Source organism: Oenanthe melanoleuca, chromosome 7, assembly GCF_029582105.1.
Source record: "Oenanthe melanoleuca isolate GR-GAL-2019-014 chromosome 7, OMel1.0, whole genome shotgun sequence".
Taxonomy (NCBI): domain Eukaryota; kingdom Metazoa; phylum Chordata; class Aves; order Passeriformes; family Muscicapidae; genus Oenanthe; species Oenanthe melanoleuca.
In genome coordinates this window covers 15,442,521-15,454,684 of record NC_079341.1, presented here as the reverse complement: position 1 = coordinate 15,454,684, position 12,164 = coordinate 15,442,521, and the positions used below count along the sequence as shown (strand labels likewise).

General features: G+C 37.1%; 1 protein-coding gene across 2 annotated transcripts in view; it reads left to right on the top strand.

Annotated features, from left to right (window-relative positions):
* AGPS (alkylglycerone phosphate synthase) overlaps positions 1-12,164 on the top strand; it is a 50,776-nt gene that overhangs the window by 19,077 nt on the left and 19,535 nt on the right. For both annotated transcript variants that reach the window (XM_056496340.1, XM_056496339.1), the window contains exons 4-12: positions 512-632; positions 714-788; positions 2,395-2,466; positions 2,821-2,900; positions 4,491-4,571; positions 5,655-5,780; positions 7,799-7,907; positions 8,300-8,427; positions 10,981-11,032. In XM_056496340.1, coding sequence (XP_056352315.1) covers positions 512-632; positions 714-788; positions 2,395-2,466; positions 2,821-2,900; positions 4,491-4,571; positions 5,655-5,780; positions 7,799-7,907; positions 8,300-8,427; positions 10,981-11,032 — 844 coding nt within the window. The remainder of the gene's footprint in view (positions 1-511; positions 633-713; positions 789-2,394; positions 2,467-2,820; positions 2,901-4,490; positions 4,572-5,654; positions 5,781-7,798; positions 7,908-8,299; positions 8,428-10,980; positions 11,033-12,164) is intronic.

The following is a 12,164-nucleotide window of genomic DNA, read 5'->3' as shown; positions in this document are numbered from 1 at the left end:
ATTTTTATTATAGGTGAGGTCTGCTTAAAGTGTGTCAGTTATGCTGTATCAGTCAGTCTTAGTTTTGCTTAGCTCTGGACTTCTGATTGGAATTGGTCCAATTTTGATTTAATTCACAGGACATGACAGGAGGAAGGGAAGTGGGTTAGTGAAAACAGAACTGTTAGTATAAGAATTTGCAGTATGTAGTGGCTTTAGTATGTATTCTGGTACCTTGGGAAGTCTTAAAAAGAGATAATTTGTTCAGCATGCATTCATAAGCTCATGTATTTCTTCAGATTTACCAGGAGAAAGAAAGGTAAGAATGTGCTACTGAAATAAAACTTTTTGTGTGCAGAGTAGGATAAGCTGGCTTGGTGGTTTGAAGATGTGAAGGAGAACTGATGTCTCTGATCTGGAGTTAGGTGTGTTTGGGTATCAGTCAGTGTTAGCCTGTTTTCCTTATTTCTTTTATACAGAAATACTGTAAGAGTGAACCTATCTTTAAAGAATTTATTTTCTTGTATTGTAGGCATCCTTAAATGTTAATGATGTACCTCCATCCATTGTAAATGAAGAATTTCTTCAGGATCTTAGAGCCACTAAAATCTCATATTCCCAGGATGCAGAAGATAGGGTATTCAGAGCTCATGGTAAGAGAGCTTGATTTGTATAACTGGGCTGCTTTCCACGCTTCCTTGTTTGAACTTTTTGGCTTATTGTTTGTGTTCCAGGTCACTGCCTACACGAGATATTTGTACTCAGGGAAGGAATGTTTAAACGAATTCCTGATATAGTTGTATGGCCTGGTAAGTTTTTATTGTCGTCTTCTCCCTTCTGAGCTGGGAGGCCATTGCTTACTAATCTCATTTCTAGTCAGGGGAAAGCTGTCTCTTGTTTCACTGATTTCACTCATCTTTACAGAAACTGAGGGAATTTTCTCATAAATGGTAATCGTGATTGTGTAGCATCTGGACTGCAGGTCATATCTGTGAAATCCCATCATTTTATGGAGGAGTTCATTTATTATTAAATATAGCTGAAGTTTATGTTGGCAGAGGAATTTACCACTAAGGAACCATAGTGTAAGGTGAACATGTATGTTCAGCAAGAGCAGTTGTCAAAAATGGCAGTCTCAATTTTGGGTTCTAAAGGTGTATATGATGGTAGAGGGGCAGTGGGATGTTTGTATTGAAGAACTTTTTTTATTCTACATGCTGTACTTTAGTAAAAAAAAGGTGTAACACTTTTAACTCCTATCAGAACACATTACAAACAATCAATCAAAAGATCAAGACTGGAAGAAAGACCAGTGCAATCTGAGTATAGGCTAGGCCTGTTTGTTTCTGCCTAATAAAAGGATACAAATGCTTTTTTTTTTTTACTTGAGTCATGTGTCTCTAGTCACTAGGAACTACTTCATGTGCTATTCTTCAGTAGTGAACTAAAAGGTCATTTGATCTCAGAAAATGTCAATTTTTGTTCAGTTGTATGATTCCTGCTCTTTCTTTTATAACTTTGATAGCTGCACTGCATTAAAATCTCCAAAGTTTCTTATAAGAACTTAATCCTACACAGTTTTGCCTCCTTTATTTAGAGAAAAAAGTCACATATGGGAAGCATGAAAAGAGGCACTTAAATTCATTACTTGAGGTCAGGTGCTTGACAGCACTGGTGACTGTGAACAGTACTTGCCACAACTTCTGTTTTGCATAGCTTCAAAAGCAGCTGAAACAAAATGATTGACTGCCTTAATTTACAACATCTCTGTATGACAAGAGCAAAGTAGCTGGAGTTTGGAAACTATTTATTTAGTCCTGCTCATTCTTTGCTGTTTGTACAAACTCACGGATGCAATGTATTTGATCTCTTTTTTGATCCTTTTACTTGGCTGTGCACAAGCATTTCCACCTCCCTCTTTGACCAGGTAAAGAATGCATCCTGAAAAACTAGGTTTCATCAACAACTCCACTTCTGAAACTGACTATCAGCTAGGAAGAAAAAGATGTGCTGTTCACACTCTCTTTTGAGAGAGACTCATTTCTCACTTAAAATAAATTGGAAAGCCTGTTTTCAATAAAAGCTTTGCATGTGATTTATTCTCCAAGATACCTATGAATGAATTATTAACTGTTTGGTGGCCCACCTTGCCCTGAGAATTTGCAGGAGGTCTCAATCCATGAGTAGAGCAAGAGACTAAGACTGTAGTTAGTTCTTCAAATGCAGAATTGTTTAAACTTTACTCTGTAACTGATACTTCTGAGCCCAGCTCTTATTTAGTGCCTGACTTTGAAATGTCTTTCTTACTGGTGTTGGAAAAAGGGCTACTGCTTATTTGGACTGCAGTATTTAGTAACAAGCACAAATAACAGTACCAAGCACAAATCCTGTTTTTAACTATTTGTTCTTTTTTAGTTTGCCATGAAGATGTAGTTAAAATTGTGGAATTAGCCTGCAAACACAATCTCTGCATAATACCATTTGGTGGTAAGCAAAATTAAGCAATCTCTCTGTTTCTTGAATGGCTTTGTAATTTCTTATCCTTCTTTGTATTAAAGCTCTGTGCTGGGCTTAACAGAAGCAGCTGAGATGGTCACAGAATGTCATGTTTGTTATGGAGAACTCCTAAAGCATTGTCCAGCTCCATTGCTGCCTTGATTTTGTGGAACCTGGTCTGGGAGAAGGGGGCAGTCTTAAGAGGCTGATCACTAGCCTCAAACAGTCAACTTCAGTGATCTTTCTTTATTCAGTTCCCTAGCAGAAAGGAGGGACAGAGGCATGCTATTAGAAGAAAAGCTGCCTGAGAATTTTGTGATCACAGTATCATTCCCATATTTGCAGGAGGGACAAGTGTCTCTAGTGCCCTTGAATGTCCTGAAGAAGAAAAAAGAATGATTATCTCCCTGGATACATCACAAATGGTATGATCTCTTAAAGTTTTAATTTTTTTAAATCATTCTACAGTTACTTGGGTGATCACTAGAGAATGACATTTCATTCTTTTCCAGAATAAGGTAGGTATGGAAATATTAATCAGCACCATGATGATTAAATTTGTACTCCTTCAGTTTGTTTTTCTGATCTTAGTCCTGTACTATTTCATATGACCTGTATATATTTAATAAGGAAAAAAAATCACTGTTAAGCCTTATAGCAGCTTTAAGTCATCAAACTCTGAGAAAGCTACTCTTCTTCTATATTGGAATTTGTATCTGAGGATAAATGAAAGGCTAGGAGGAAGTTGTTTGTGCAAATTTCACTGGTTTTTGCACTGGACTTCAAATTACTTCAAGCTAAGATCGATAAGGTGACCTAATATCTATAAATCAACTTGAAGGATAAACTTTAAAGAAATAACTGGGGTTTTTGTGTAGATAACATCTTGAGAATGTGAAGTTCGTAGCTTTATGGCAGTCCAGAAATGAAGTTCTGTAAAATTTATTGCTAGTTTTCATCTTTTCATTATGAAGGAGCTTTGTACTTTTAAAATGATAGATTTATAGCTACTCAGTAATGAGATGCTTCAGAAACAGCTCTGTATCTTTGATGTAAGGCTCTGCTGCCTCCAAGTACCTGCTGAGCTTGTTAACTCCTTTAGCCTTGAAGGTAAGATCTGGGTTTTGGCTCTGTTTTCTCCACTCAGTTGTTCTTCAGTTAAACTAAGTGATTTTTTTCTGTAGAGGTGATAGTTGTATGTTGAAGGAAGCTCTTCAGGTGTCTGTGCAGAATGAAATCCAACAAGTACAGTAGTGGCTCAGGCCTTCATTTGAACTCCTTGATTTATAGCCAGCCCACAGCTTTGACTTCTGTCAGGTTTGGGTGTGGCAAGGAAATGTGGTTAATTCTTACTATCTTGCCTTTTTTGTCAGCTAGATGTATAAATAAGCACTGAGTCAGGAAATAAACCAGTTTCAGTTTTCTTGAGTGATTGCTAGCCAGTTCTTGTAATCATTAATGAAGAGGGAAAATAAGAAAATTAAGGTGAAAGAAAGCATTGTCAAAGTTAAAATGTGTGTGTCTGAGAGCAGCTAGGATGATTGCTGAAGCTTTACTATTTTAATAGACACTTACCTTTATCTTAAATGTAGGGTCTATATTGCACAAAAACTGATTTATATAGGCATCTGAGATCAGTTTAGCAGTTTATGTTGAAACTGAAGGAGCTGAAGTAGTTGGCTTTGAGTAATTAGTTGTCCATACTTTCTGAGGGGGAGACTCTTGCAAGAGTTTTGATTTAATTCTTTCTGCTTTTTTTACTTTTTATTCTGTAAACATCCATGGTATAAATTAATGAATATATGTGTTAGTCTCTTGTAGTGGTGACTTCATAAATTGAAACCTGTTGTGTAGCAGTTTGAGGGAATGAAGTGCCAAAGCTTCCACTGGTGTAATAACTGGAGTGGTATTAATAGTAAATTGTATGACTAAGCATGTTGATCCTATAGCATTACTGAAGGAAATAAACAAAAATCTTCAGCACTCATTCTTAGTTTTGATTGGCTTTTCAACAGAATCGGATTCTCTGGATAGATGAAAAAAACTTAACAGCTTGTGTAGAAGCTGGCATTGTTGGACAAGATCTGGAGAAACAGGTATTTTTATCTGGTTTAGTTTATAGTATTTTTAAAATATTTTTCTTAGATATTGTTCATATTTTGTCCAAATAATTGAATTCTAGCGTAATTCTTGTGTGTTTTCATGTAGCTGAATTATAGAATTATAAGATATATAAATAAGAATTATATGCAATGGTTATGAAACCACCCTTCCTCATATATAACCAGTAAACATACAAAGCCACAAGTTCCTGTAAGTATAGAGAGAACCATGAGCTAAATGAGTTGTTGTAGAAAGGATGTAGAAGTTACTTTCAGTCTTTAAGTTAGGACCACTGTGTACAACAGAACATAGTTAATGGTCCATGTTACATGGTATACTTAAATACAGCTGTCCAAAGTGATTGCTATCAGTTGGTCAGTGCAAATTGATTACCTCAAATGCACTAATGCAGTTATCACTTAATGTGAGACTGCTTAGCCTTTAATTCTTGCTGTCTGACAGCTTTGGTGTTGTAATTCTGAGGGCATCCAGGCAACCTCAGGTGCTGTGCAGATGGTAAAGCCAAGTTAATGCAGAAAAATGAGAAACAAGTGAGTACTTAATGTACAGGAATGCGTGATCTGCATCACAAGTAGTTGACAATGTTGCATACAGGAAGCCCAACCAGATGGCTGTATATTAAAACACATCTCTCCTTGAGAGAATTAAGTACAGGCAATTTGCTCAAATTTTCTGCAGACCTGCTGCATATCACATTAGGATAGAAGGAAAAAGAGATTAAGTGCCTTATTTATTGGCAGCATTTGTGCATAGTTGGCAGTTACTTAAGTTATAACTTTTTGCAGATGTATATGAATTCACACCTTATTTTGAACAATAGAGTTCTCAGTTTTAAAATACAGGGTAGGAGTATTATAGGGTGATGTGTAGCACAGGTATGTACAGTAGAAGCAGAGTCAATTTGCATGTTATGTACATATCCAAGATAAAGTTGAATAAATAGGTATGTGATCAGGATACTTATTTTTAAAGAAAACCCAAACAAGTATAGAATATTGAATTTGGAGTACTAAGTCAATGCAAGACCTGTAGGATATATTTTTTCTTTTCTTTAGCTTGCTGAAAGTGGCTTCTGTACAGGCCATGAACCAGACTCCATGGAATTCAGTTCACTAGGAGGATGGGTAGCAACACGAGCGTCAGGCATGAAAAAAAACATCTATGGAAACATTGAAGATCTGGTAAGTAGTTTTAATATTTGTTATAATTTCTCTGTTCAGATATTTAACTTTTATGACTCACAGTGGGAGAGTAAATTGTGATTCTCTGTGTAATAGAGTTTGGGCATCAAATCTTGCCTGAAATGCTTGTTTCCTTGCTTTTGGTATTAGTACTAATAATCCCTATCCCTAATATAAAAGTAATTTTCATTTGAGCACTCACTGACTAGTTTAAGGAATTGTTACCCTGTCCTGATGCTGGTGCTGTCCTCTACCATTTCAAACTCTTTATTAATCCAGTGTAATAATCCTGTCAAACTTCCAGAAGTCTCACATTCTCTCCTCCCTGTTGTTTGTACCTGAAGATGTCTAGCTGAAATGTCTAACTCTGACAGCAAGCAAGCTCCCCACCTTCCAACATGTCCATGGCTAGCAGTATTTTTTAAATCAGTAGGCTGATCTAACTGACCATGTGGGTGCACAGTGGTGAGATCTAATGCCACTACACTGTGTGTAGGAACCCAGAGGAAGGAAGCAGTGAAATGGCAGTATTCTACTCTTGAATCTGTTTTAGTGATTAAATTGGTTCAACTTTATATAAACTTCGATAATTTTTGGACTTCTAAGCATACTTTTAGATTCTAAAGTCTGCATTTTCTGTTTAACAAATACATTGAATATATTGAAGATAAATCATCGCTGCTCAGACTTTGCCTGCCTTTTTGCTTCAGACTTCCAGCTTTCCCTCATAATTTGTATAACCCTTCCATGTGTGAATTTTTTCCTTCTTTCCTGCATCACAGCCATGTACCCATGCTACCTCAGGCTTTTCCATCAGCTCATAGTTCAAACATATTTGTTCTGTGGCACTTCACTGTAAGTGACTGAGGCTGGCAGGAACTACAGTTTTTATTCAGTAGACCTGGCTGAAGTAAAACTAGTAGCACTTACAAAGTGTCATCATTTTCCTGCTGCCTGAAGTGTTACTGAATGGTACAGTTTAGCTTGTACTGGGAGCTGTGAAGCAGAAGGCTTCTCTATTATGGAAGCACAACTTCAGGTTAAACAGCTTCTGAAATTTTCACTAGGAGGAAATAGGATTGAAAATTGATTCAGAACAGTTCATAAGTTTCAAAATAGCACAGTGAGAATGTTTAAGGAAGTGTTTACCTTCTGAAGAACTTTATATCTTGAAACAGTGTGTTATATAAGCTGCCTAAAATCCACCACTGCAGAATCAACGGTTCATAAATTGTGTATAGTGAAAATTACTTAGCTACCTGTGCTTGAAAGGTTTAAAGCCATTAGCTGAAATTCAGTAATTTTGCTTCATTTAAAGGCATCACTCAAGAGAAGCTGAAACTCTGCCCTTCCTTGGTATAAAATAGAGGATTGAATTGAAGAGAGGATTAAAAACCCCCACATATGAGCTCTATTGCATGTGCCTGAATAAAGCTCAGGAAAAAGGTTGAAAAAATATTTTTTATAAAAACAACCTCCTAGTCCTACACGTGTCAGTCTTATGGTAGCTTTTATATTGATAATCTATTTCACAAAGCTTACTTCTACTCCTCCTAATTGGAATATTTCTGTAGCCATCAGTGACTGAATTATAGTAGCTTTATCAAGCAGCAGTTCTAAAGCAAAACTCAAGCAAAGTTTAAACCCTTTTGTCCTCTGTAGTACAATGTATATTCTGGATTAAAATCCTGGCATATATATAAAGTTCTATCTGTGAAGTTCTACACTGAGAAACAAAACAGTTCTAACTGGTATTGCCTAGATGTAGCCACCAGCTGATATGATTTGTTATAGAATCGAAACAATCTGTTGTGTGGGGAAACCATGGTGTGTTAAAATAATTGTTGGTAACAGTCCTGAGGTTCTAGGGATTGCCTACAGAATGTCTAAAACCTATAAAGCCAAACTGTATCAAACTTATAATATGTTTTGTGGAAACTTAATATGTTTTGTTAATATATTAATAAAAATCTGTGCTTAATGCTAGTATTTATAGTCATTGCACTTTGTTTAAACAGGTGATACATATAAAAATGGTAACTCCTAGAGGAATAGTAGAAAAAAACTGTCAAGTACCTCGCATGTCAACAGGACCTGATATCCATCACTTCATTATGGGATCTGAAGGTACAGAGTAATTTCACATACTGCATCTTAATTCAGCTTCTGGAATGCTTGATTATTTGAGCATCTTTAATGATGTGGCTTCCAGTGTGTTGATGGGTGGCATTGTGCAGGCATGACTTCCTTGTGTTAGGATAAAACATTGAGACCCCATTTAGAACTTATTTAAATGGACATGTGGACTCAACCTTCAAGTCTGTAACAAAGAGCACAATTTAGAGAATATTTTGTAGGAATTCACCATGTAAAAAGTGAGGAGTAAATCACCTGCCACTGCAAAATGAATTTTTGGAATTTTTGATTTGTGTTAACTTACAACACTCTGGTAAAACGTTGAGTAGCTTGTAAGAAGTTCATCTTGCAACATTTTGCTCAGTTTTTGTCCTCTCCTGAAGGAACTCTTGGAGTGGTTACTGAAGTTACGATAAAGATTCGCCCAGTCCCTGAATACCAGAAGTACGGCTCTGTGGTCTTCCCCAACTTTGAGCGAGGAGTAGCCTGCTTGAGGGAGGTGGCAAAGCAGGTAAAGAAAAGCTGGATGTTTACTTCACTCAAGAATTATGGATTCTAGCAGTAGGGGTGTATTGATGTTTCAGTGTTTCTGGCAATGGATAACCAGGAATTTGAGGTAGGAATCTCAGAAGCATGTATGGTCCATGAAATGCAGGGTATGGTCCATGAGGACTGAACACATTATGACTTTGTTTGGTATTCTGAGCCAAAACATGGACAAGCCTTTTAATGGCTTGTTTCAGGGGGAGTTATTTTCATATTGCAGCCTGAAAAATTCAGCTTTGTATCTCCTTCAGCTGAGAACTTTACCTTCGGATTAATTAGGACTGTGTAAAGGGGACCAGTGTTTAAAGGAATTGAGTTGCACCATGCATATAAAAGGCAGTTGAATTGATGGCTGTGAAGTGATAAAAGAGCAAAAGGAATGCAATGAAAGGATATGGCCTGTGTTTAGAAATCACTGCCTGGAGCACAGTGACGTGGACAGGTGGGATGGATATTTCCAAGTGGACCTGTACTTACACTGTAGTACTTAAGTAGAGAGTAGTACAGTCACATGGTTTCAGGTAGTGAAGTACTTAGGTATCCAAGTTCTCTAGTACTTTTCCTCAAAGCTATGCTTCTAAACAAATCTTACTCTGGCTAGCCTCTTTCTCCACTGACTAACTTTGCTTTGCTCTGTGCAAAACATACCAAATTATATATATAAATGGTAGAATGTACCCTGAATTGGGGAAATAATTTCAGAAATGTTTTCATTAATGCCAAACTAAACACAGCTTTACATTTTTTCCAGTGATTGGTCTAAATTAATGGCTTAATGTTCCAAGCCAGATGTTCAAACTGGTATGTGAATGACATGTATATGCTAGTCAGCAGCACTTGCCAGTTTTTCTGTCGTGCTTCTACTGCTAGTGCTTGTCCTTCCTTTTAAAGGTACCTAAGCAGACTTTTTGGGAATGCTTAATCATGTGGCTGATCAACATTTAAAGTCAGTTAAGGAACTCATGTCTTTTTCCTGTCTATGGGCTTAGTTAGAGGGGAAGAAAGAAGCACTATTTCCCACTTAATGTTGCTCCATTTCTAAGCTGCTGTTGCTGCTGCTGCTGTTTCTCTGCTTACTTGAGCCTAAACCACTTATTCTCTTCTGTTGCCCTTTGCATCAATCTCAGTAGTAATTACAATGATTGCTGTCTGAAAAGTTCTTTCTTTTATGTATCAGTCCACTTTAATGTAAGAATAATCAGTCAGCAGGTTGTGGGTGGGTTGGTCTCATTTAAAACCACTCCCACAGCCTTCTCTCAAACTGCCTGGTGAGCTCCCTTAGTTCATCATGTTTTTTCTTCCTCTTGTGTGTGACCCAATACATATTAATGATATTTTGAAGTGTGAACATGTCAAATGAAGTGAAAGAGAAGTTCATCCATATCCATGTGATTAAATGATGACTAGCCTGAGATTCAGACTGTTCTATTCCTCTGGCCATACATTTCAGTATGACTGGACATGGCCATCAGCGATTATGGGATGTAGGCATATGCATGACCAGAAACTTACTTAACTGAAGGCAGCTGTTCTTGTAGTTTTTCAGATTCCTGTAGTGCAGAATCTAGATTAGACCCAAGTACAGATTTTGATTGCAGTCTGTCAGCCGAGCATGAGTGTACTGGGTCTAGTCAGGATGGAGTAAACCTTTTTCATAGCAGCATATGTGGTGTTAGCTTTTCTACTTGTAACCAAAAGAGTGTTATCAACATCATGTACACAGTGTCAAGGCTTTTTCTGTTTCTCCCTCTCTTCCCATCAGCAAGTGTGTTGGGAGCAGATAAGAGGCTGGGAGGGCACACAGCTGGGACAACTGACCCAAATTTATTAAAGGCAGATACCGTATAACATCATGATCATAAATAAAACTAGAGGGGGTGTTTGGCAGGGGTTGCCACTGCTTGAAGACTGGCTGCATATTGGTCAGCTGATGGTAATTGATTGCTTTTGCATTGTGCTGTTGTGGTTTTTTTCCCCATTTTGCTTACCAAGCTGTCTTCATCTGAACCCATGGGTTTTTCTACTTTCGCCCTTCTGATTTTTCTTCCCCATCCTTCTGGGGAGGGGGGGCTGAGTGAGCAGCTCTGATGTGCTCAGCTGTATGCCCAGGTGACCCTCAACAATTAAACTTTTTCAATTGATTTTTATTATGTGTGTATCTCTGATTACACAGGAACATAAGCTTGATGTATTAAACAAGTGTACTATCTTTAGTGCATATACCATTTTAGAAAAACACTCAAAATTTTAAGATCAGTGTTTTTGGACTGTTACTCTGTTGGCTTGAGGTTAAACTGAAAATTCTCAATGCATTATATCTAGACATACCTAGTAGATGTTGCTATTCCAGTGAGCTTATAGTCACCCCATTTCAATGATGATGATGGCCAGAAGTCTCTGAGTGCTTTCTTATATGCTATTTTAAAATGAAAATTTGATTGTAATGAATTTTAAAACTAGCTATGTTCATAATCTTTTTATTCTTTCTCCCTCTTACTCCCCTAACTTTGCCTCCAAGAGATGTGCTCCTGCATCAATTCGCCTTGTTGACAATGCACAGTTTCAGTTTGGTAAGTATGTAGATCATTATGGAGTATCACCTGTTTCCAAGGGGTTTTTAGTAGCTTAAGTCTGTTTTGGGTAGTAATTTTTTTGATCAAATCTAGACAGATGGCAGTGAACGCAGAGTTCAAACTCCAGATAGTGCCATAATGTGAGTTTTGGAAACAGAAGCCTGTCTTTGTCTCTGAGGAAACACTATCAACTACTTGAGTCAGTAAAGACCCATGCTCTGTCTATAAATGGGATGGGCTTTCTGCTATGTTTCCTTTCTTGATATTTAGTCTATTGGTGAGATTGAAATTCTGGAATCACTTTCTCTTTTTTGCTGTAAAGGAGCAGGGATTCTAGTTTTAAAATATAGTACTTGAAACATTTTCTTCTTAAGAGTATTAATGAGAAGTTGGATATGAAAAAAAATCAGAATGCCAGCATTTTATTTTCAAGGTAAATGGGTTGATTCCTATAAATTTCATGAAAGCATCTCACAGATTCCTTAGAAGTGGTAGATTTTTTGGAAATATTCTGATATCATAATGTTTGGTTGTGTGGGAGAGAGGCAATGACATTTGTCCAAAGTGATCTCTCTATTTTCAAAAAAAGATAAGATGATGTAAATGCTGTCACTGTGTGCAAGTACATCTAAGCTGTTAGGCTTTAAGTATTGAAAGTCAATGAAGCTACCAGAAGATTTCTGAAGACAAAAGATTTTGTAAAATTTCAGCTAGTTCAAACACTTAAATAGGACAATGTCAGATATGCAGGACAATAATTTCTCAGCAATTCTTAGGGAAAGCTGTCATTTTAAACTTTAGGAAATTTGGCAGAAAATATGTCCTGGCTCAAGACACTCATGGAGACCCTAAAGTTCCATGACCCAAAAGCTGATAACTTGCAGAACTTGCTGAGACCATGCTATTTTGATTGTACCAGAAGATGAAAATGGGAAGTGTGACTGACCTTGAAAACCTCTACTGTAATACTTCAACAAGTCAGAATTTCTGAAACTTCTTTTGCACAGAAGCCTCAGTGCTGAATATCAGTTTCAAATGGCGTTAATATAAAGGTGTTGAGAAAGCTGAACTTCATTTTTCAAGCCAAGGAAATAGTGATTTGTAAGAGCTGAGAGGCCCAGCAAGCCTT